General features: G+C 39.9%; 1 protein-coding gene across 1 annotated transcript in view; it reads right to left on the reverse strand.

Annotated features, from left to right (window-relative positions):
• Positions 1 to 795: 795 nt before the first annotated feature.
• The window catches only part of LOC145457980 (uncharacterized), a 55,545-nt gene continuing 33,334 nt past the window's right edge, over positions 796 to 23,006 (reverse strand). Inside the window, exons 6-13 of the mRNA XM_080336300.1 lie at positions 20,022 to 20,077; positions 9,530 to 9,632; positions 8,831 to 8,995; positions 6,227 to 6,360; positions 6,067 to 6,161; positions 5,293 to 5,464; positions 3,577 to 3,662; positions 796 to 2,185 (exon numbers count right to left, since the gene is read on the reverse strand). Coding sequence (XP_080192426.1) covers positions 2,082 to 2,185; positions 3,577 to 3,662; positions 5,293 to 5,464; positions 6,067 to 6,161; positions 6,227 to 6,360; positions 8,831 to 8,995; positions 9,530 to 9,632; positions 20,022 to 20,077 — 915 coding nt within the window. The 3' untranslated portion in view covers positions 796 to 2,081. The remainder of the gene's footprint in view (positions 2,186 to 3,576; positions 3,663 to 5,292; positions 5,465 to 6,066; positions 6,162 to 6,226; positions 6,361 to 8,830; positions 8,996 to 9,529; positions 9,633 to 20,021; positions 20,078 to 23,006) is intronic.

Here is a 23,006-nt window from a genome sequence, read left to right on the forward strand (position 1 = left end):
AGTATCGTGCAATTCAAGTGCTCGAAAAATCATTTGCGATTACTTCACTCGGCCGGCCCTAGTACTAACACCCCCTCTTGCCTGTGATTGCTTGAACGAGTTGATGTACACTGAGACTTGCAAATGTATATTGTAGGGTGACAAATCGATACACCGTTAACATTGAACCTCGTGGTGTCGGACAGCAGGTCGCCTTTGCTAATACAGCCCGCCTCAATCCAACAGTTTGAAAAAGTACACGATATCTCCACGTCAGCAGGAGCGAGGATCGTATAATTTCAGTACTCGATAATATCGTATTTTGCTACTCGACTCGAATCATTAAAATAATTACTCGATTCAGGTTCGAGTACTTGGATCATTGAGCCCAGCCCTAGTAATCACATAATATCTGGAGACATTATACAGGATATGATAGGCTTACCATATTTCGGAAATGAAAAAAGAGGACACTTTTTCAGAAATTTCAGACATGCAAAACTGGAGAAGAATTCTCAAAAACAGGTAAATTTCACCCGCTTCATGATCGGTTGACTAAAAAAAAAAAAAAAGGTCTTCATTTCGCTCAGAGCTGAAATCACCGCTTTTTCCTCCGAAATACCCGCCGGAGCTTCACTTCTGCGCTAATTTGCGGCATATCACTCTCAATTTCCTCTATATCTGACCTAAATTTTCAAAAAAGAGGACAAAATCTCAAAAAAGAGGACAAAAGGGCGTCCTCCGAGGACACTTTCAAAAAAGTCAAAAAAGAGGACAAATCCTCTTAAAAGAGGACGTATGGTAAGCCTAGGATATTACAACCCAACAGGACATGTTATGTGATTTGATATGTGTATCGATGGATGTGCGATAGACCTATATGGATGCATGTTATACAACGCTAATTCAGTAATTCGATGACATTCATTCAACGGGATTTTGAAACGATTAGTCAATAAGTTTACAAGTGGTGGGGAAAGAAACAAAGAAAGTTGTCCGTGGGATTTTGATATACGTATGTACGAGACAGAATCCGTTGTACGTCAGACAACGAAGCAGTTCACTGCCGCTCGGCACCAGTCCTTCCAATGGAGGATATACGCAGCGAATCTTACAAGTAAACTTTTGGAGTCATCACATAAAAACATTGCCCTGCGTTATACCCACTGGTTACAGACAAATTGTACAATTGATCAAAAACACCGACCGGCTGCAATTGTGGAGGCGCGGATTTTATTCCAGCCTATAGCGTATGTTTGATCTTTCGGATAATAAAAACGCAAAATAAACTATTTTTATGATCGACTTGAAGTTGTGACGTGAAGTTGAAACGTACAATTTACGATTACCTTAACATTATAACACAAATAATGCTATAGCAGTGTCGTGTTATTATAGTAGGATTACAGATACGTTTTCATTTGGTTTCGAATCAATTGATTACTGATATCTCCAGAGATAAGAACAGGGTTGTAACCAACGCACAACGCCCCAAATCGCAAGTCAATCTCACTTTCATAGTTTTGACTCTAGTCAAGTCGAGTCATTTTCAATTCACCGCCGAGTTAAGTCCGAGTCCAAGTCAGCGAGCAAAGCATCGAGTCCGAGTCATGGTATTATGACTCGAGTCCGAGTCCAAGTCATTGTCAAGTCACTTTTTTGAATTAGCAAGTTCAACATACTATCTACGGCCCGGTCAAATAGAAAATATGCTCATGGAAATATGGCAACATACTTCTTAAGGTCAATCCATTCGCAAAAAATACATACCGCTGAAGGCCAGACGGATAATAGTTGTGCAATTTAAGAAATGAAATCAGTAATTGCCAATCTATTATAAAAACTCATACAGTTGTGCATACGATGGGGAGTAATAATTTCAGACTTTCAAGAAAGGTTGCGTATATATGCCATCACAACATGGACCAACTCATGGTAATGATACAACGCCGACTAAGGTCATCTAGTGCATGTAAGCTTTCATCGATCTCATTGACAGTCTCAACTAAATGAAACAAAATGAACCAACGGTAAATTTTATAATGCATGTTATCCTTGAATCCACTATCACCATAATCAGATACTTCTGCATCTTAAATTGTTTATCGGTAAAATATCAGGAGAGTGGACGCGATGTCTTCTAATGAATGGCCATACGCCGATGACTTGTTGTGTGACCGTACATCGCCAGAAACACCGTACCATCCTGTAAAACGACAAAATTAAGTTATTGTCGCACATGATCTGCACAAAGAAAAGCTATTCATGGCTGAGGACGGTCAACGTAGAGGATGAACGATGGCAGGCTACACAGGTAGAAGCGAAAGTGACTCATAAATTTGTAAGCTAACGTGGTAACATGAGCAAATTTCTTCAAAAGTGCGAGTAGGAAAAGAAGGTAAGTAATATATCTTTATAGTGCTTGTTACACTAGAAAATAAAAAGTGTGAGCTTCAAGTACTTTTGCCTGAAAAACTTTGGTGTAGAAGTAGACGTAGTCCCAAAATATACCCACCAGAATAAGTACTGCAAGTCAGCAAAACCTACTTGAATGCTCCAGGAAAGAGGTACCGGCTACACAATGTACACATGCTTGGTGATAATGTAGCAACAAACATTGCAATTATTTGATATGGTGACGACAATACCAGTTAAGGCCATAATCGTTCTGTTGTGATTTTGGTAAATTTCAACCATCGTTCGTAGTCAATAGTTTCACACAATTCAGTTCATACCATGTGTGATGGTCTGAGGCTGGCCAATGGCAATATCTGGAATTCGTACTAGGTCATTTGTATGTAGTAAAGTGCAATAAATGCGAAGTAGAATCGAAATGAAACCAATTGACAGAATAATAATGAGCTTTTTGCTACTACCAAGACAGCACTTCGTTACCCCCTCCAATACATAAGTGTGTGCTTACGATAGGGTGATCAACCATACTATACATGTATTAAGGTCTCGGTAAACATGCAGTGGGCATTTTCAGCTAAGCTGTTCCCGACGATATTTTGGCAGCACAATTTGCGAAGTCTAATGATGGTCTAAACTTTATAAGTTTTTGACTGTCGTGGCGTTGTGACGGCCGGCTTGAAATGACATTTACTAAATATTTCATTTAGGAATTTTTTTAATTCTTTTGGGCCCCCTCTCAGCTAGTCTTTTAATTAGGGGGTTAGGGAGCAAGAGCTACGGTAAAGTTTATATGTTAGAGCTCGAATACAGCATTCGGCATGGTGCCGGGAAATACAGTCTGAGATTGATCAAGTCCTTCATCGCAGAAAAAGACACAGGATAATTTGACAGTTGCGAGGATTTTGCGCCAAGCACGAATGGAACAAATTGCAATATTCTTATTGCTCATCGAGTCATTAACTGTAATAACGATGATTTTGAGCTGTTCAATGAATTGACTCAATACGGATTTGACACTGCACCGTGTTCAGGCGGATGTCATATTGAAAACAACTACCAATACCAACTACCAATACATTACGATAACGGGATTAGTGAAGCCATCAGATTAGCAGATTCGTGGACCGTGTCCATCTTAACGTTCTTCCACCAACCGATATTCGGTAAGAGACATTCAATTACCTGCATAATCTCCACATGTGCCGTAAGTAGAGATGTCGTTCGAAACTCCTCCCACACAAGCATATTCCGGCTGGACGCCCGTCACCCTACAAGGCATTAGGTAAAACTTTGTATATTACAGATCTCAACTGCCTACATTGTCATTCGCACAAAGCGGCGTCATCAGGGCGATTAGTGATCTGATGAACGATTTCCGTACTTATGTGTCGCAACGCAAAGTACAGGTCGTCTGCTTATTCCTCTATTGGTTATAAATCTAGATTTCTCGGAGGATAAAATACAGAATGAAAATGGTTTTGAATATAGTCACGATCGGTACTATACGGCGGTAAACCAAACTTTATGCTGATTGGTCGAGAGATAAGGGCCATGGATACTGCGCAACAACGAGGACGCTGCATTTACGTAAGCCTAGTTGACACTACATTGTATTTCCATGGCTAAGTAGACGCTATATAAACTGTATAAAAACGACAGGATTACAGTTGAATGTTTATTCCTTCATCAATAACAGTAGTATTAGGAACGTAAACAAAATATTTAGTTAACATATACAAAAGTGAAATACCGAAATACTCATGTGTTTAACTGTTACTAAGTGCAGTGCCACCAATGGCAACGACCTGGGGAAGAACAGATCTTTCCATTCATTTCCTTCCAACGCAAAGGACTTCGGATTGGGAATGTAGAGTAAGAAGGCATAACTATTTGTGGCATAGATTTTGGCCTGAATTTGATGCTAATAATAGTGATTTAATTGTAATTATCCAGCAGCAGTCAAATAAAAACTCCCTTTCTGTGATTTCTGACCCAGTTCGAATTTCATGAACTTATCGACCACAATATTACGATATTTCCAGGGACACCTTACCTCAGGCACACCAATTGCAGATGAGGTTTGCTCAGCTAGAATCACTCTATCAGGTTAAGTACACAGATATCCACATGAAAAAACAAAAACAAGACCAATCTCTGCTACATTCACATGAGTGATGATGCCTAGTAATCTTGTATAGCCCTTTCTTTGTGCGACAACCCCCACAATATTGAATCCCTGCTCATACTGCACTGTCCTTGAAGTGATTTGTAAGGAAATGGTGGATATGGAGTACCTGCTGACTTGTTCCCCTCAAAACAGTCCAAAACCCTACGAAAATTGTTTCTTGTGAGTCGAAGAGCCCTATGTATTTATAGCCCATTCTGCACATTCTCTCTGTTCTGATGTCATGTGGGCAAAGTAGATAATCTGCATATGACTAGCTTTGTTGGTTTCTAACCCTTGATTCATGCGATGGCGTTGAAGATTCACTTCAAGGTTACACGATGGGGATTCCATATCTGGATCACCAGATGACAATGTAGGATTTGTATGTGCAGCATCCATAACATTGGATGAATACAGTTGACACGGCATGGAGTTCAGGGTCAGTCTTCTTGCAATGCGCGTATCTTCTGCTTCACCACGGAGATTGTCGCTCCGTAAACGGTGGTTGAGCGTATTTTCGGATCGTATGTATAGAGAGCAGTGATGCAATAAATCGTATACGAATGAGGGTCTAATAGTAGAAGCTCATCTCCCCATAGGTTCGGTTTATCACCCTATATCGGGGTTCCAATACCAGCATTTGGGTGGGGTAACAAAGAGCTGTGTCGGTCTTTCCTACACTATTTTGGCTACTCCTAACAACTGCGCAATATACGACAAGATATGCTTACCTGATACCAGGGCATAGTGCATTTGCATATCCGTACAGGTTATACGCTCGGAATTGCAGATGTCCGCTTTGGACCTGAGATCGCATTTCGGTTGGAATCTTATCGTTCAAAACATCGGTTGATCCTTGGTCAAAAGTCACTGGTACCGTGACAGAGTCAGCGTCCGATTGTGCTGCAGAATGAGTTGTTATAACATTGACACGACGAGCACAGATATCGGGCTTCTCTTAGGCTAAATATTTGATGAATGAGGTCACGCAGTAAATATAGGCCTACTCGCATAACTACTATTGTTGTAGTAGTTGCAAAATCAGAAGATCGTATAGTCTCAGTGCTCATATATGTTTATGCCGTTTTTTCATTTTATTCAAAATCAGGTATGAAAATTTATCACGGGTATCAATATAATATACCAAAGCACGTCTTTAGCCAGGTCAGACTTATTTCGTATCTCTTCTTTGTGAACGACCAAGTAGACAGAGCACGATTATTCATGTAAATACGAGACAAAATCCTTACTCAGAGATACTATATGAAGAGTGATGATATGTAATGCTACCTGCATGTTATTTGAGGGTAATAGGCTGTTTCACGATTCTCGATATTTCATTGCGGTTTATCCAAGTAAGCATTGTGCCAAAGTAAAGTTGAGGAACAGAAATTATTCAAGTGGTTATGTAAATTGAAGAATATTTTAGTATATTCGTTTTCGTATGTTCTGGGTATCTTTCACGTCTCTCGATCTCTCTTTTCTCTCTATGTCTATATATATACCTTTCATCAGATCATATTGAAACGTGCGGACAGTTTTCAAAATAGAATCTGCAAATACATCAAGGTCGGATGTGTCATAAATCTTTCCGTTTACGCTGCAACAACATCAGTGGAAACTTGATTCAGAAAAAATACAGAATTACTCCTGAAAATGTTTTACCGAGAAAGTAGTATGTTGCCAAACAGTACTCTGGCGGGGTATCCATCAATTTCGTATTCCACATTCCTATATCCATAATTGTTGAAATATCTATACGTTTCGAGAATCCCCGATGGATGTTTGGAATTCCACGCCTGTCATGAACAATTATGCGTATAAATTGATATCATTGTATTTCGAGCCAATGGTGACATAATTCGCAAAATTGAGTTGAGTTGTATATTCGATAGTAGTGCATGGTGGATACACAAGTTCTCTGGTCGACTCCGATCCTAAAACAGGGCCGGATTATTGAAATGACCAAGATAATATACGAAAAAAACTCCGATGATAAGGATCTACGAGTAGCTATTTCTTCTGAACTACAAAGACAGTACATCATACGGTACGGATTCAGGTTAAATATTCAAAATTACAACAAAAGAAACTTGACAAGAAAGAGACACTCACAGGTTTGTATTGGCGGCTACTGGAGTGTGGTTGCTAATTAAAACAGCCATGCTCATGAATTGCCCCGATAGTAATACTGACCGCATCAAAAGAGTATAGGAATCTGGCTCCAAACCAGTCAAAATTGAGATTAAACGGCTGGATTTATCAGCCCGGCTCCGCGGTCTATACTCCGCTCTACTCGCTAGGGATTATTCGGGTATGACAAACCCTTAGCGGTTAACTGTAGAACTTCGTCCGGCTCTTCAAGTCCACGCTTGGAGCTGTATAGAATATTGCTGTATACCGGCTAATATACTCATATATGCTACCAATATTCAGACTCTTATACGTCACCATCGCAATACAGGTGAGCATGCCATAAATGTTTGCCTGTGTTAACAAGTTGATACGGTGTAGCGATCCGAGTGATTATCGACTAGCTCAACTTTTTACAGGAATGTGATGGATATGTTTATTTTGAATGTGTTTTGTACTAGGGATGGTGTGAACCTCTGAAAGGTTCAGGTTCGTGCGAACGCGAACCTTTTTGAAAGGTTCTGTGTGAACACGAACGTGAACCTCATGACGTCACGTGACGTCATATTGCTAATTCCAACCCCATCCTTCAATGAAATGATAGCCTACAATAATGTGCAGATTGTACACGATACCTAGCGACATAATGTCTCAATGCTGAAGTATCCTATACTGACGCTTTAAACGTCGCCAAATGTATCAACTGGGGAAATCAAATGATATAATAATCTCGTAAAATCAATATCTTCCGCCGCTTTGCCAACAATTTCGATGAGGACTTACCAGGGAATATAATGACAGGAAAGGAAGTAGTTTATTTTTGTCCTTGATGGTTTTTTGCCGCATATACACCGAATCATGACATAAATACACACTATCTGCGAATATGCCCACCATGAGTACATGATGTGCATATGCCGCCAGGCAAGGAAGATGCAGATATAGCCTTGTAGCAGTGTTTGGGATGACTCGAGTCATGATTTTACTTAAGTCAAACTCGAATCACCTTTTCATATGAGACCGGAAAATGTATTCGACATCATATATTGATATTGAGCAGAGTGTGAAACGGGTATCTATGCTTGCTACTGATATTATATTACCCCATTAACAATTCATTCAGTCAATCGCACCGATTTGGTTTTAATGATACAGTAAACATGAAGTGAAGTTTGACCCCGTAAGCCTGCTAGTTTTTTTACATCAGAAAACGATATCAATCTCATTGATTGGTTGAATAAGCATCATTCTCTGACTACATAGCTTATTTCGCTCGTGATGTTTGTGATTGCGGGTCAAGCTCGCAGCATAGAGTCATTAAATATTTACAAACGGAAAGCAGGATCTTTCGGGCAAACTTTTGTAACAAAGCAAGCAAAACTTTTGAGATTGTCACGATGAATGCTCGTTTAGTGTCGATTTTTTTTTATGCTGCCAGCGCCATGAATAGATTGGCCTGTCGTTAACATGCAATAAATTTAAACCAGCAATGTTATAATGAAGTGAAAATTGTAACATATGAAAAAGGTTCACAGTGCAGAACCTACCAAGGTTCTGTTGTGAACGCGAACCTCTAAATTTCCGAGGTTCACACACAGAACGCGAACGTGAACCTCACGTTCACACCATCCCTATTTTGTACCGTATCGAGAAGGATGAAGTGATGCGAATATGGAACAAGTCTGCTGTAGATCTATAAACATGTAAATGAATATATGGCTGGCAGTACTGAACTTGAGTATTGCTTTTAGAACTACATTTCATTGCAGTATAGAATTTATTAACTTGAATACGTTAACTCTTGGTAAGGGGCACACGAAAAGCCTTCGAGTTGATAAATTCTGTACTGCAATGAATGCAGTTCTAAAAGCAGTGCTCAAAAATGTAAATGTATATATAAGGGCTATATCTAGCCAAAACATCAAGATCAGTACCAACAAAATTGAACTGCCAAATACGTTCCTGAATGTATCCATTATAAATGAGAAAACTGCATTATATATTCCAAAGTACAGGCGCTGTCTTATTTTCTGTTATAAATAGTAATGTCTACAATAATTGGGCCCTAATAACAAACAATGTTCGTCAGGATGGAAATGTCGATCATTGGTTGTAAATATCTTTAAAGAAACATACCTTGGTGTTTGACACATAGAAGTAAAAGCGACACTCTGTCTTTAGTTTCTGACTAGGCTCATAAAACTGAATCCCACGATAATAAATCTCGAAGTTTCCAAGTTGTCTCTTTCCCGAGAATTCGGTGGTATTACTATCTTCACCATTAATTCTGTATGACCGTTCCTGTTGCATGAACAGAAACAAGATAGGTCAAGTTTATATTTCGTCTATATCATTGGTAATCTTATATATTGCTAATAATATTTCAAACTTTTTAAACCCATGTGATCAAATTAACCGAAAGAACAGAGGGACGTGTTCACTTCCGAAAGCCAGCACAGGACCATAGGCGCCTGTCCATAATGAACAATTGGAAAAATGGACCAACATCCCAGGGTCATTCTCGGCGACCAAGAATTCATTTTGTAACACACTTCGCGAATGGACATGTTTACGGCAACTTCATAAGTCTTGGAGTGTCGTGTTACGGTAATGGCCGGCGCCGCATTTCCACGGATTCGAAAAATACAGGAAAATGAAGTAGGCTACTTCACTTCTTTATTTAAAAATAGGTCCTTCGATGTGAAAAATAAACGAAGTTGTATCAGAATAATGCGATTTGGGGAAAACTATAATATGATTGATAAATGAGTTGATTGTAGTCTAATTGAGTGCTCTCTCAAAGCATGTGGGCAAACAGAGCAAGAATATACTCACCCCTATTAGGTAGTAACTGCTATATCTAAAATCGTTTCTCACTAATACCAATCCCATCGATGGAGATGTAGAAGTTCTGAATACTGTTGAGAGACATGGCAACCTAAATGAATTGATATGTATTTAACTATATATCAACCCTTTGCAACTGCCCTGGGAGACTCAAAATCATATTGTAGACTTGTAATTGACCCTGATCACCTTCAAGGCGAAGCATCCTCAATTCATATGACAGGAATATGAACGTTTTATAGCAATGCGCTATCGTACTTATATGAAGGTATACCCGACGGCTCAGAAAAATATACGGACGTTGGTGCAGCATTTTGTATCGGGGAATTTGAATATTCTCTTTTGGTCTCTCGTAGCAATAAATAATTAATATTTTCGGAATTGTACGCAATTTGTTAACGTTCAAATTGGGCTAGCAACGTATGTATACTAAGTTTGCTCAGAATTAAGCGACTGTCAATAAGTCGTGGTTTTGCAACCGTTTTCCAGCCTTTTTTTTAGTGAAAAACGTGTCCTAACTACTGTTTCTTTAATTCATCCCTTGTATCTGAGTGCATGATCAATGATCATAGACCACGTTATAACCACCCGACCGCGGCATTGTAGTTTCACATTGGTAAGCATTGGGAACAAGTCAGTGACCCTGTTTTCAGAAGGGGAAAGAGAGCACTGAGTTTACAGTTATGTGTAAAAGTGGACCGAAAAGTAGGTATTTATAGAACCGAAAGCGCCAATGCGGAACCGTTATATGCAGTTTACATCAATGAGCTACAGGGAGAATATATTAGTTACACCATAGTGTCCTATATGGTGTCGACACAAGCAAATCTCACGGCTCAGTGAAATTGTATCACGTCACAATTTCCATTTGGATACAGGCAATTTGACGGTCATTTTTGACCGGCTTGCCGAGCATTAAATTTGGTAAAACGGATATCAATCGAAAGCTGACTCTTCACTGATTACGAAAATATAAATTTTATTCCGATCGCGGCCCTGGAACCCCCACAATCAGCCTCTAGTTTTCCATTGTTATGGAAATTGGCATTGGGACGCAACAATGCTGTCTAGCGAAACGAGAGAATAGCTCAAGAAAAAAGGACCCAGACAGCATTGTTGCGTCTCTCGTTTCGCCAGACAGCATTGTTGCGTCCCAATGCCAATCTCCATAACAATGAAAAATTAGAGGCTGATTGTGGGGGTTCCAGGGCCGCGAGCGGAATACAATTTATATTTTCGTAATCAGTGAAGAGTCAGCTTTCGATTGATACCCGTTTCACCAAATTCAATGCTCGGCATGCCGGTCAAAAAAGACCGTCAAATTGCCAGTAGCCAAATGGAAATTGTGACGTGAATCAATTTCACTGAGCCGTGAGATTTGCTTGTGTCGACACCATATAGTACACTATGGTTACACAAAAATACAATTCAAATATATATGGTCCAGGGATGTATAGAACTCCGGAATGGCTGACTCCGTCAATTGCGTCATCGCGGTCATGCACAAGTGGGGTCATTTTCGCGCACTCACTTCAGATAGGATTGCTGACAGCACTTTGTTTGTGCATAACTTGGAGACTTGGTATCGCCTATCAAGTTTGTGATTGGTGGTAAATACGTATGGTGTCAATATAGAAACGTTTATACAGCTAGAAGACTCATGTGATGTTCAGGTAGCTTATTATTTTATCAGTATTGGTTATGTAACTTCAGCTGCAGGTTATTATCGCCCGGCACTACCGGTATGCCGGTACGATATATCGCTGGTATTCGCAATATCTCCGCTTATCGAGTATGTTTTGCTGCATTGATAAGCGTAGGTGCAGATCAGGATGTAGCAGAATGTGGATAATTACATTTCAGGATGATGACACATTAGCTTCAGACATGTCACTGAATGACTGAAACAGTATTAGTATCATATGATGAACTTTGATACCGGTACTGGTTTTTAAATATGATATTATTAATAACTACAGCTCTCAGTCTATCTATTTCCACTTAGAAATATTTTACCTTTTCAGAATTTTGTGTCGAGGACATGGAGACACGTTAAATGTTGATTGGAGTAAACAGGATTGCTAACGGGTGGTTATAATGTCTTAGAGAGCATGTTTGACATTTTCTACGGTGTAGCGATCCGAGTGATTATCGACTAGCCTAACTTTTTACAGAAATATGATGGATATAATGTTTATTTTGAATGTATTTTATACCGTATCGAGAAGGACGAAGTGATGCGAATATGGAACAAGTCGGCTGTAGATCTATAAACATGTAAATGAATGTATGCCTGGCAGTACTGAACTTGAGTATTGCTTTTAGAACTGCATTCATTGCAGTATATAATTTATTAACTTGAAGACGTTAACTCTTTATAAGGGGCACAGGAAAAGCCTTCGAGTTGATAAATTCTTAACTGCAATGAATGCAGTTCTAAAAGCAATGCTCAAAAATGTAAATGTAGGCCTATATATAAGGGATATATCTAGCCAAAACATCAAAACACCGGTATTGTACCAGTACAGTAATTAACGAAGATAGGAAATCAAGTTTGAAGGCAGCAGCTAATGCACGGGCGGGCAACATACGGCCCGCGGACAGATTTTCGTATTACATGATAATGGGGCCCGCGGCCCCAGTCCCCGGGATTCCCCACTACTTGCTTACTATGTCAAAGTTTAGTGAATGTATGTGATAATATACCTGTATAGTGTATGCTCATTGCTCAGCGTTGCGAGAGTGGAGCTTACGCGTAAGTTCGTCGAAGCGAGAAGACTTGCATAATCGTCATTTAAGATGCACTCAACCCTAGTTTCCAGTCGTGGCTTTTGGGGTGGGCGAGGTGGGCGGTCGCCCGGTCCCCCCTGGTCAAAGCCCCCCCCCCCTATTTGGATTTTGCGCTTTTTTCAAGGATAATAACGAATAAACATGGAACTACGTGTACCAAGCAATACTATGATTCCGATTCATCATCAAATCTCTGCATTTGTTAGAAAAGTCCTGTATCCCGATAATCATCACGTCTCTGCATGCGGTAGAATTACTTAGTTTTTATGTAGTCTATCCTTGCACACAAGCAATAAAAGACATGGCCGAATCCAGCACCTGGCCAAACCTTGCGGGGGTGAAAGATAGACAATAATAACATATGCGAAAGGGGGGTCTGGTGGGCGGATCCCCCCAAAAGTTACGGTTGGATACTTGAAGGAGGCCCAGGGGTCTCGCCCGGGTCGCATGAATTCAATATCGAGATTAATCAGGCCACACAGTTGAACAACAACGCTATCTCGTCACCTACTCCACCCTAATGAATTGATATTTTGGTAGATTAGGGTTACCGGGCTTATCGAACGCCTTGAAATCTTGATCAAGGATTGCACCGTGTGTTGATTGATCAGAGAGAAGCAGACATGGCGGCGCCTGTATGACAATGTTTTTTTTCTCAAATCCACATTGCCTTCGCCATTATCGGCGAGAAATGGCGTTGAAGTGACATCGCTATCGTTAAAATACATTCATTGAATACGATTTATTTCTTGTATATGTGTATAAATGGGCGAATAATGTATCGATTGAGTAATCCGGCCCGCCAAGTACCTAATTTTTCTATTTCCGGCCCGCCGACTGGAGAAGTTGCCCGCCTCTGATCTAATGGATAATTTGTCTCTAGAAATTTCGTAAAATAGGTGTCTGAGTCTGGGTTTGATTATGGTTCATACTTGCTGCGTTCCTGGTTGCAGGACCGGGTACAGAGCTAAGAAAGGGACATCAAGTGAGGCTGGTGACTCTATATTGGGGTTACCATATTTTTGTGGAGCAAATTCCGGACACTCTTCAGCACCCACTAACGGATTTTATGATGATGTATGACATATTGTCTGTCAATCAGTGTTGGGATGACTCGAGTCATGACTTGACTCGAGTCAACTTTTTTGCATGACTTATCTTGACTCGAGTCACTTTGCTAAAATGACTTGACTTGACTCGGTGTATCAGAAATGTGGATTGACTCGTGACTCGGAGCAAAACTCACGAGTCAATTTCAAGTCATCAATTAATCGCTGTCGATAAAAATCACTGTATCTTGCATATGTTCGGATTGTTCGCGAAATGCTGGTGAAACCCATGAGAGCGACCAATCATTCAATGACCGTACATTTACTGGGCCTCCATTGTTCTCACACAAATAAATTGGCCACAAATGAAGTGATCGAAGCTTACAGCTCAAGTTGCAGTAAACTAGAAGTAAAGTAATATAATAGAAAATTATATATTTCTGTTCTCTGTTCTTACGTTTAACCGAACCTCTAGTTTTATTGATTTTGAATTTGAATATAGTTTATATACTCCTCAACCATTGGCGCAGGCTCGAATTGTTTCAAATCAAAATGTAAATGGGTAAAGAGTAATGTATTGCATCTTATCAATTCATCTTATCAATTCGCGATACATCGCCTTGTTAAGTGTATATTCAACTCTATATTCGTTCATTGGTTCGAAAGCAATGACCACCCAACCTGTATTACAGACAGCTAGGAAAATGTAATGACGTAATCATGCCTCATACTACGAAATAGCAACTTGACTTCAATTTTGACTTGACTCGTGACTTGACTTGACTTGACTCGAGTCACCTTCGAAAACCGATTGACTTGACTTGACTCGAGTCAAAATGTGCAATGACTCGAAATGAGTCGTGACTCGAAGGTAGTGACTTGATCCCAACACTGCTGTAAATATGACGTCACACTAGCAAAGCTATGTCTATCGATCAGAGGTGGTCGTGATCCGGATCAAGAGCCGCTATATTCTTATGTCGATGCATTTATGTGGTTGTTCTGTGTGTCGTAACCAGGACCGAAGCAACATTTTCTCCAGCCCCCTCCCGTCCAAATAAATACTGATCTTGAGCCCCCCATAGGGTAATCGATGCATCTTCTGGGAGGATTACAATATAGCCTACATCTGGTTTCTATATGCATCTGGTCATTAAATTTCGTGAATGAACTCTGACTATAATACTGGTTCCCGTGTATTAGCCTACTATAAAATTTTGATCCGCTCACCGCCCACATGCTGATTATAGTTAGCGGGAGAGCTGGTGGAGGATGATGACCTCGAAAATGCAAGGAACGTAATTATACATACATAGTAAAGGCATGCCATGTCACACGAATAAAACTATTCAGAGCCTAAATGCCGCTCCGCTCCATCAGGTTGCACACCCGGTGGTTTTCAACATTTTATGGTCGCGACTTCATTTCTAATTTGAAAATGTTCTGTGGCCCAGCTCATTACTGAAAAACGGTCAGCACCTGTTTATCTTAGCGAACCCCCGAATAAAGGCAAACGACTCCCAGGTGACTAAAAAAAAGGTCATCTTTCTCAGCTCAGAGCTCAAAATAACGTATTTATCTCCGCATTGCTAGGTGGATGACTAAAAAAAAAAAAAAAAAAGATCAGCCGTTTTGTTGCGTCATCGCCCCCTTGTCTAATTTCGCCTCCTGTCGCCCTTTTTGTCCATTTCGCCCCCCTATCGCCCCCTTCGTCATTTTCGCCCCCTGGACCGCCAAATCGCCCACGTTGGGAACCACTGATCCAAACGGCCTTAACCGACTCTAGGAATATACCATTCTCACATAATTGCGATTACAATTAGACTTAAAACAGTAAATGATGGATAATTTATTTATTTATTCACAACTGCATGTTTTGCGAGGGCGGTGGCTCACATACTAGAATATATGAATGTGAAACTACATCGCGCACATGGCGCGAAGAAAAATTTCTAGTGGCACAAATCTGCCCAAAAATAATATATTTTTTGTTGATTTACGAAAAAAAATTATCCTATTTCAAGCCTTCAAAATTCCGGACATTTAGGCATATTTTAGAAATTCCTCCCGGACACAGTTTGAACGGTGAAATTCCGGACATGTCCGGAAAATTCCGGACGAATGGCAACCCTACTCTATATCAACTTGTAATTTCCCAAAAGACAGTGTTTTGAAAGAACAGTGGGTGAGAGCTATTCCAAGGAAAAATTGGACAGTATCGGGAGGACACAGAGTATGTAAGAAGCATTTCAGTCCAGAAGATTTTCAATCCTTCACATATGACACTAACACAGCACGTCGACGTAGTCGAGAGTCAGCATCGTTGCGCAGGCCAAATTTGAGTCCAAATGCATTACCCATATTTTTTTTATTATAATCCTCGGATTATCCTTGATCGGGGATAATCCGCGATTTATCAACGAAAAACTCACATAACCCCGCTTCTACTGGTCGGAATTGACTCAAATCTGTTTTGCAACATCTTTGATGACAGCTCAACAATTTCATGGGATTTGCAGAAAAATTTGGATTTTTTTTTAATTTTCCATGATAAATTAATTTTTTTTATTGGATATGCGGAGTCCTATACTTGTTAGAATCGAACCAAATTGCATGTGCAGCGTTTTTTAGGGTAACCTGACAATTTAATCAGTGAATGGCAGGAATCCGTAAAAAAAGTTATTTTTGAACAGTTCTAGTGAACAGTGGTGATTGTGCGGATACTACTGCTCATATTGCATTAGCTATCAGTCATTTGAAAAGTTATGTAATGTCAAGAGACGGCGTCTCGGCCTTTAATGAACAGCCTGATGCTCTCATAAAATTTATAATGGCGCAATTGGAAATGATTTCTCGGCCGAAGCAAGGCCGTCGGTACTCGTCAGACATCTTTGTAACGGTATTTCTGTGGAAATTAACCAGCACCAGTTTGTACAAGAAGCTCTAAACACTTTTTAATTTTGCCATCCATCAGTCACCTAAGGAGCAGTTGAATCGGGCGAGGTTGATATAAGCTAACTGATGGCAAGAACATGTGATTTGACAGAGTCCGAAAAAGTTGTCAGGCTTGTGATTGACGAGGTCTACACAGCTCAGCGTGTAGAATACACTAATAGGTCTTTTGTTGGATACACAGACGATGCTACTCCATCTAAAACGGTATTGGCTTTCATGGTACAGTCATTCCATGGGAATGTTGTATGGTTGATTCCTGTGAGCACATTGGACACTAGCACACTGAGGAAATGGTTTGACATTGTGATGAATGCTCTCAACGATTTCCTTTTTGTCGTTTCTTTATCTGTTGACAACCATGTGTGCAATAGGAAATTGTTTCTTGATCTGTGCGATGGACATCTTCGCCCAAGTGTGCCGCACCCACAACGTTTTGATGAGCAATTATTTCTGATTTTTGACTTCACCCACAACTTCAAGAACATTTACAATCACCTCGTCAACAAAAATATCTGAATCTCCTAACCATGAATTTTGAGCATATTCTGGGTGAATCATGTACGCCGGAGTTCAGTCATATAAAAAAGCTGGAAGAAACGAAGACTCTAAAAATCGCTTCGAACTTGAAAAGGGTTTCACTAAATCCTAGCAATATAGCAAGGACCTCGCCGCAGCATGCATTGAGCATATTCAGCGAATCAACTGCACGTGGCTTGCGATTCTATGGCAAGGACCATCCAGCCCTTTTGTCAACTGCACGTTTCATCGAAATCATCCACAATATCTGGAGCATTATGTCAGTTAAATCTCCAAATATAGTCATCAGAAAGAAAAATTTGATGTTTAAGCCTTTGGAACACATTGAAAGTGGGCATTCTGGATTATTATACCTAAAATATGGCCTCCCTGGTTGATTGAATGTGTCACACAGCCCCGTTTCATGAAGTCCAAGTCCATGCAGATGTGCGTTTAGTCTACAATGCCCCGTTTATATTCGAATGAGAATAGAGGATCCTCTAGGATAGGGCATTGCTTTTCAACCATTTTGAGCTCCGTTCGCACTTTTAATTGCACAAATTAACCGAAAGTTGTCATACAAAAAGAAGATGAAGATAGGCCGTTATACTGAACAACATTTTGTTCAGATGTGCAACAGATTGGCTACTATGTAGCTTGAGCTATCAAGTGTCTCATCATGCTCGTTTTGATATAAACTATATTTCCCTAAAACCTTTCTCGGCGAAGCAAGTTGTTGGGTTTTGTACAAGAATGTCTACTAGTGCTCGGATGGCCAGGTCTTAAAATATGTTCTGCACTCCTGTCGAAAATACAGCGTATTTTCCGAGAGTGGATAATGCTTGCTGGCAGACATGTTTTTGAGAGCTGACACAAAGCTCCTGGAGGCTCCAGTTTGCCGAAAGGGTGAAGAACTCACATGTTTGCATTGAGGATTCTGCCTTATGTCTTGGAACATAAGGTCCAAAACGATCAAGGAGAGTAGGCACATTAGAGCTCGCTACTAGGGTTGGTTTGAACGTAAGCGTCACGTTCGCATTCTATGTGTGAACCTCAGAAATTTAGATGCTCACGCTCACAAACGAACATTTGTAGGTTCTGCACTTTTTAATATATTATAATTTCCATTTCATTTTAACATCATTGGTTGAAATTTATTCCATTTTAACTGCGGGTACCTCTATGCATGGTGCTGGCCACATGGAAAATCAACACTAAACGAGCATGCACCTTTCCAATTTCAGAAATTTCACTTGCTTTGTTACAAAAGTTTGCTCGAAATATCGAATTTGAATGTTTTTAATGTGAATATTTTATGACTTTCTGCTGTGAGCTTGATCGCAATCACCCACCATCAACAGCAAATATACTACATGTATAGGTAGTCAGTGAATGATGCTTATTCAACCAATCAATGAAATTAATATCATTGTCTGATGTAAAAAATCTAGCAGGCGTACGGGTTAATTTCGATTTCATATGCTTATTGTATCATAAAAACCAAATGCGTGCGATTGGGGTAGTTGGCTACTGATCCATACCTTGTTAATGGGGTGAGATCCTTAGCAGGTACAGAAATCCGTTTTACACTCTGCGCAATATCAACGTAGTAATACACCGACGCTTAATGCATTGTCCGGTCTGTGATTGCTCGCCATGAAAATGGGCGATTGGGGGCGCTAGATATAAAATGGGGCAGTGGGTGGACGCTGAAAGCAAATTGGGGCGGGTAGGTTTAGAGGTCAACTGCTGAATAGTGTTGAAACGACTGATGAACAAAGCAACCAATTCGCAGTAACAATGCAGAATCGATTCAGTCAGGGCAATTTAGGGCCCTCCGTCTATGCATTCTGTTGTATTGGAAAAGTCCATTGTCACTTGACAATGTCGATCCTACCCATCAATGGGCTAATTTAGCAGTTCTCAATATATCCCGGACCTGTGTGGTTCATTGTGTGCTGTGAGAACAACGAAGTATTTGAGGAGTTCTTGCTCATTGGACTTTTCAGGAGATACTGCCTTTCGTTAATTTATTGTCTTTTTCAAACGATTGCGGATTTTCCACTGTACTCCAACCAAGGCCTTCGACACGGCGTTCTGGTTGCGACATACGATATCGCTTCTACCTGACCTGCATATTCTCCAAAATTTATGAATAGAATATATCCGTTCTGTGTAATGATGAAACCTGATAAAGGTGAAAATGGTACTCTCCGGATTCAGTGATACGCCCGTGATATTTCACCGAAATTTTGCGACACTAGAACTGTTTCAATTCTCAAGATTGCGTGAGTTAAACCTGTACAGCTCTAGTACCCGATTGTGTTGGAGGAACAAAAGACAACATCTCTGAAAAATGCACGAGTGTATAGTGATTTCATTCCAGGACATATTCCAATTAAAAATCCCTCACTGAATAATCAATCTGTTCTGTGAAGTTCCCGAACATCGTATTGTAGAACAATTTGGAGCTCAATCAAAAGTATGCATATAATCCTTCTTAGTTCTGGATTCACAATTGAATCAAATACAAACACTCTCATTGGAGTCGGATTGAACTTATCGTCGTAGCCCTTCTCCGCTCATATTTGATCGTAGGCTACTTGACTCACGGCGGACACCGACTTAACAGTATGGGACGTGGACACTGTAAATCTTAGAATGAGACATGAAGAGAGATGACGATAACCATCATCATTCATCCGTCTTATTATTGGCTGTAATAAATGCAGAGCAAATTTCGTTTAATAAATTTAGCGTGATGAGGGAGTGTCGGGGGGCGCTGGCATTTTCTTCGTTTTCCAGGGAGCTGTAGCTCGAAAAAGTTTAGCAAACACTGGTCTAGTTGACAAAGTTGTTAGGTCTGCTAAAAAGCTGCGCATCAAATTTGGTTCAATTACAACCTGCGGAGCGAGGTCATTGAAGTACAAAATTTTATATCTGAAAAAAATATTATAAACGGTTGGTAATTCCCTAATTGATAATGAATGATTGCATGGCACATATCCACAAGTCAACAATGAACGCTTGAATAATAGGTCACCGCAGTAGGCTACACTTGGACAGTATCCTACATAATTACCGATGTAGAAGGACTAGTGCTAAATGTGGAGTAACATAAATGATTTATCAATCAGCATGCGGTTATATTTATCCTGAAATGTACCCACGTCATATTCTCTCCGTAATGTAGGAAGACCCACGATTGATCGGTCCCAAATAGCATCTAAGAACAATAAATAGAGATATCAAAACGAGTTTTGAGGGTGCAGTATTGGTTGACGTAAAGTAAAATAAGTTGACCGAAAAAACTTCGTCAATAGTAAAGTTTAGGGCATTGGAGCTCGTGAACGTTGTGGAAGATTTTGGATATCACCACACGAGGGTGTGCCAAGCCCTACTTTGAAAGGACGATTTATCGAGGTTTGTGTCCTTGTATTTTCTGTAAAAAATAAAATAGCCATGGGTGTATGGACGGGTTCTCGTGATGAGGTCATTATAATATAAGTCGTATCCATGATTTCACAATGAAGGTTCTACATTGGTGACACAATTGCGAAAGACTTCTATACTATCCTGTGGCAGAAAAAAAAATTAAATCCCTGGATCGGAATTTCACGGTATTCCTACTCCGTGATTTGACTGGTCTCCATGCTTCGGATCTCGAATACTAATCGAGTATTAATTGCCATGATTCGAGTAGCGAGAGACAATTTTTCGAGTGTTGGGATTATACGCTAGCTTTGATGGTTACATGAAATCACTGAGAGAACTATGACCGAAAATGATATTGCCGAGAATTATGTTATCGAGAATGTATTATTACAGAATGATGATGGTGTGTACACAATATGGACCGTAACGCTCCTCCCAAGAACCAACAACACTAACACAGAGGTGGTTCAAGTAGTAAAGACTGCAGCACAAATAGAAATACAACTTAGCGACGCAAAAATCTTACTGAAGTCTGAGTACAAGAAGCCGTTTTATTGACATCCTAAAACTACTTCAAGGGAACGTAGAATTAGCTTGCTTCAAGACGCAAAAATCTTACTGAAGTCTGAGTACAAGAAGCCGTTTTATTGACATCCTAAAACTACTTCAAGGGAACGTAGAATTAGCTTGCTTCAAGTCTACTCAGGTATCAGGAAGTAAGTAATAATTTAACCCTTTTAAAATCTGATTCCGTATACGGAATCGGTCAACTTCATCTGGCCTTATCTTTATTTGTCTATGTCCTATAGGCTTCATTTTTGTTTGTAGGGAAAGCTAGCAATCTTCTGATTTATATGATACCTAATTCGAAGGCATAAGGCATGACAATTTTCGTGCACCGACAATCTTACATAAGGAGTTCGGCCGAAAATACGCATGCAGAAAAAAGTGGTTATCACCAAAAATTTCCAGATATTTTCCGAGTGGGAAATCTAGTCAGACATTCTGTCAGAACATCAGAAGTCGACTTGTACGGTGTTCTGTGTAATTTTTCACCGTCTCAAACATCAAAACTTGTTCTTGGATGTATTCTGAAGGGGTTTGGTAATTGTGGTCACGCTTCGGTGATTTTCCAGAACATAGTTAAGTTCGTGACCGAATATGAGTCATAAACTGGTTTACTATGCCTGCAAATGGCTGGATACGACAAGACAAAGTATACCACGTTGTTTCATGCCATTAACTGGGCGGTAGGGGTCCGATTCGGTATTGATCTTGAAGTTGACCATAGTGACCACTTACTGACCACGCCCATATGTAAATTTTTCATGTATTTTTGATATTTCGATAACTGGCGAGCGGCATGGTTTACGGTCATGGTTGACGGCTTGTTTGAAACCAGGCAACGGTGGCTACGCACTCATGCATCATTTTTGACTCTCTGGCGCTATCCTGGGGGTCAGTCTTGAAAAATGAGAGAAAGAAAGAGATTTTTTAGAGAAAAAGATTGTTTATTTAGTCTTATACAAAACCCTAGACATGTCTTGGGGTGTCGATCGAGGGCGGAAACGGTAGAGGGGTATAGTCCGCCCACTTTTAAACTGAAACAGCCCAGAGTTAAGTCTTGCTGAGGTCACGGTATGAATTTGGAAAGTGATGGTCAGTTTCGCGAAAACTGACCGGATTTCAAAAGGGTTAAGTAGTTGTGAGAAGCACTTATAAATTTGCCTGCATAGGCTGTCAAAATCAGGAAAGTGCAAAATGGCTGGGATCGTGCTGCTACATACCAACACTAAAAAAGTTTCCACTGCATCATGGGATGTAAAAGATAATCACACCAGTGACCGTTTTCATATAATGTTATGACATAGTACCCTCAACCATATTTCGAGGCTCGTAGTTAAGGCGAAGAGCAATACAGAGATGCATCACATACCGCATTAACGAGTTGCGCAGTTTTCGTAAATTAACATGAGGTAGAGTATATTTAAGAAGATGAATTCAACTTGAACTTTTTCTTCGCGAATCGCATCGCATTTTTTAATTGTTGACCAACGGCCTACCGATAAATAAAAATGACAAAATACGCCCAAATAAAAAAGACGCGTGTAGACTAGGGGTCTTCAAAAATGACTTTTCTTCTCAAATCGTACTGACTACTTGATAAAATTGTTAGGTTATCTAATTTAAGCCTACACACCAAATTTGGATCAATTCCAACCAGTAGCCGCATTGCTACAGGAGAAGAAAGTTTCTATTTAATATGTAAAAATGAATTACAAACTATTTTAAAATTTCCTGTTCACCCCATGAACGTGTTAGGTTGTCTATAAAAATGATGTTCACCAAATTTAGTTCAATTCCAACCAGTGAAAGTGAAGTTATTGTCGTCGAAAAATTTGGATTTGAATGAAATAGTATTTAGGGTGGGCAAGAATATGATAAATAATTAAAGAGCTTCTTGGAGGTACATAACTTTATTATACAATTGAAATAAATAATAATAAATAATATTGAAAAGAACCCGAATATTTTCGACAGACACTCGTCAGGGGTGATAGTCAGCAACAAGTAGAGAATTGGAAAGAACATAGTATAACAACTGTCGTATCACAAAATATGTCAAACGAAAATATCCGGGTTCATTGCAATATGAATATCCTATTCAAAACTATTTTTCTAGCCCAAAATTCACCAGGTCTAGTCTACTTTATTATCCA

The sequence above is a fragment of the Botryllus schlosseri genome, chromosome 1, assembly GCF_051294905.1.
Source record: "Botryllus schlosseri isolate E-star chromosome 1, Bs_hap1, whole genome shotgun sequence".
NCBI classification, from domain to species: Eukaryota; Metazoa; Chordata; class Ascidiacea; order Stolidobranchia; family Styelidae; genus Botryllus; species Botryllus schlosseri.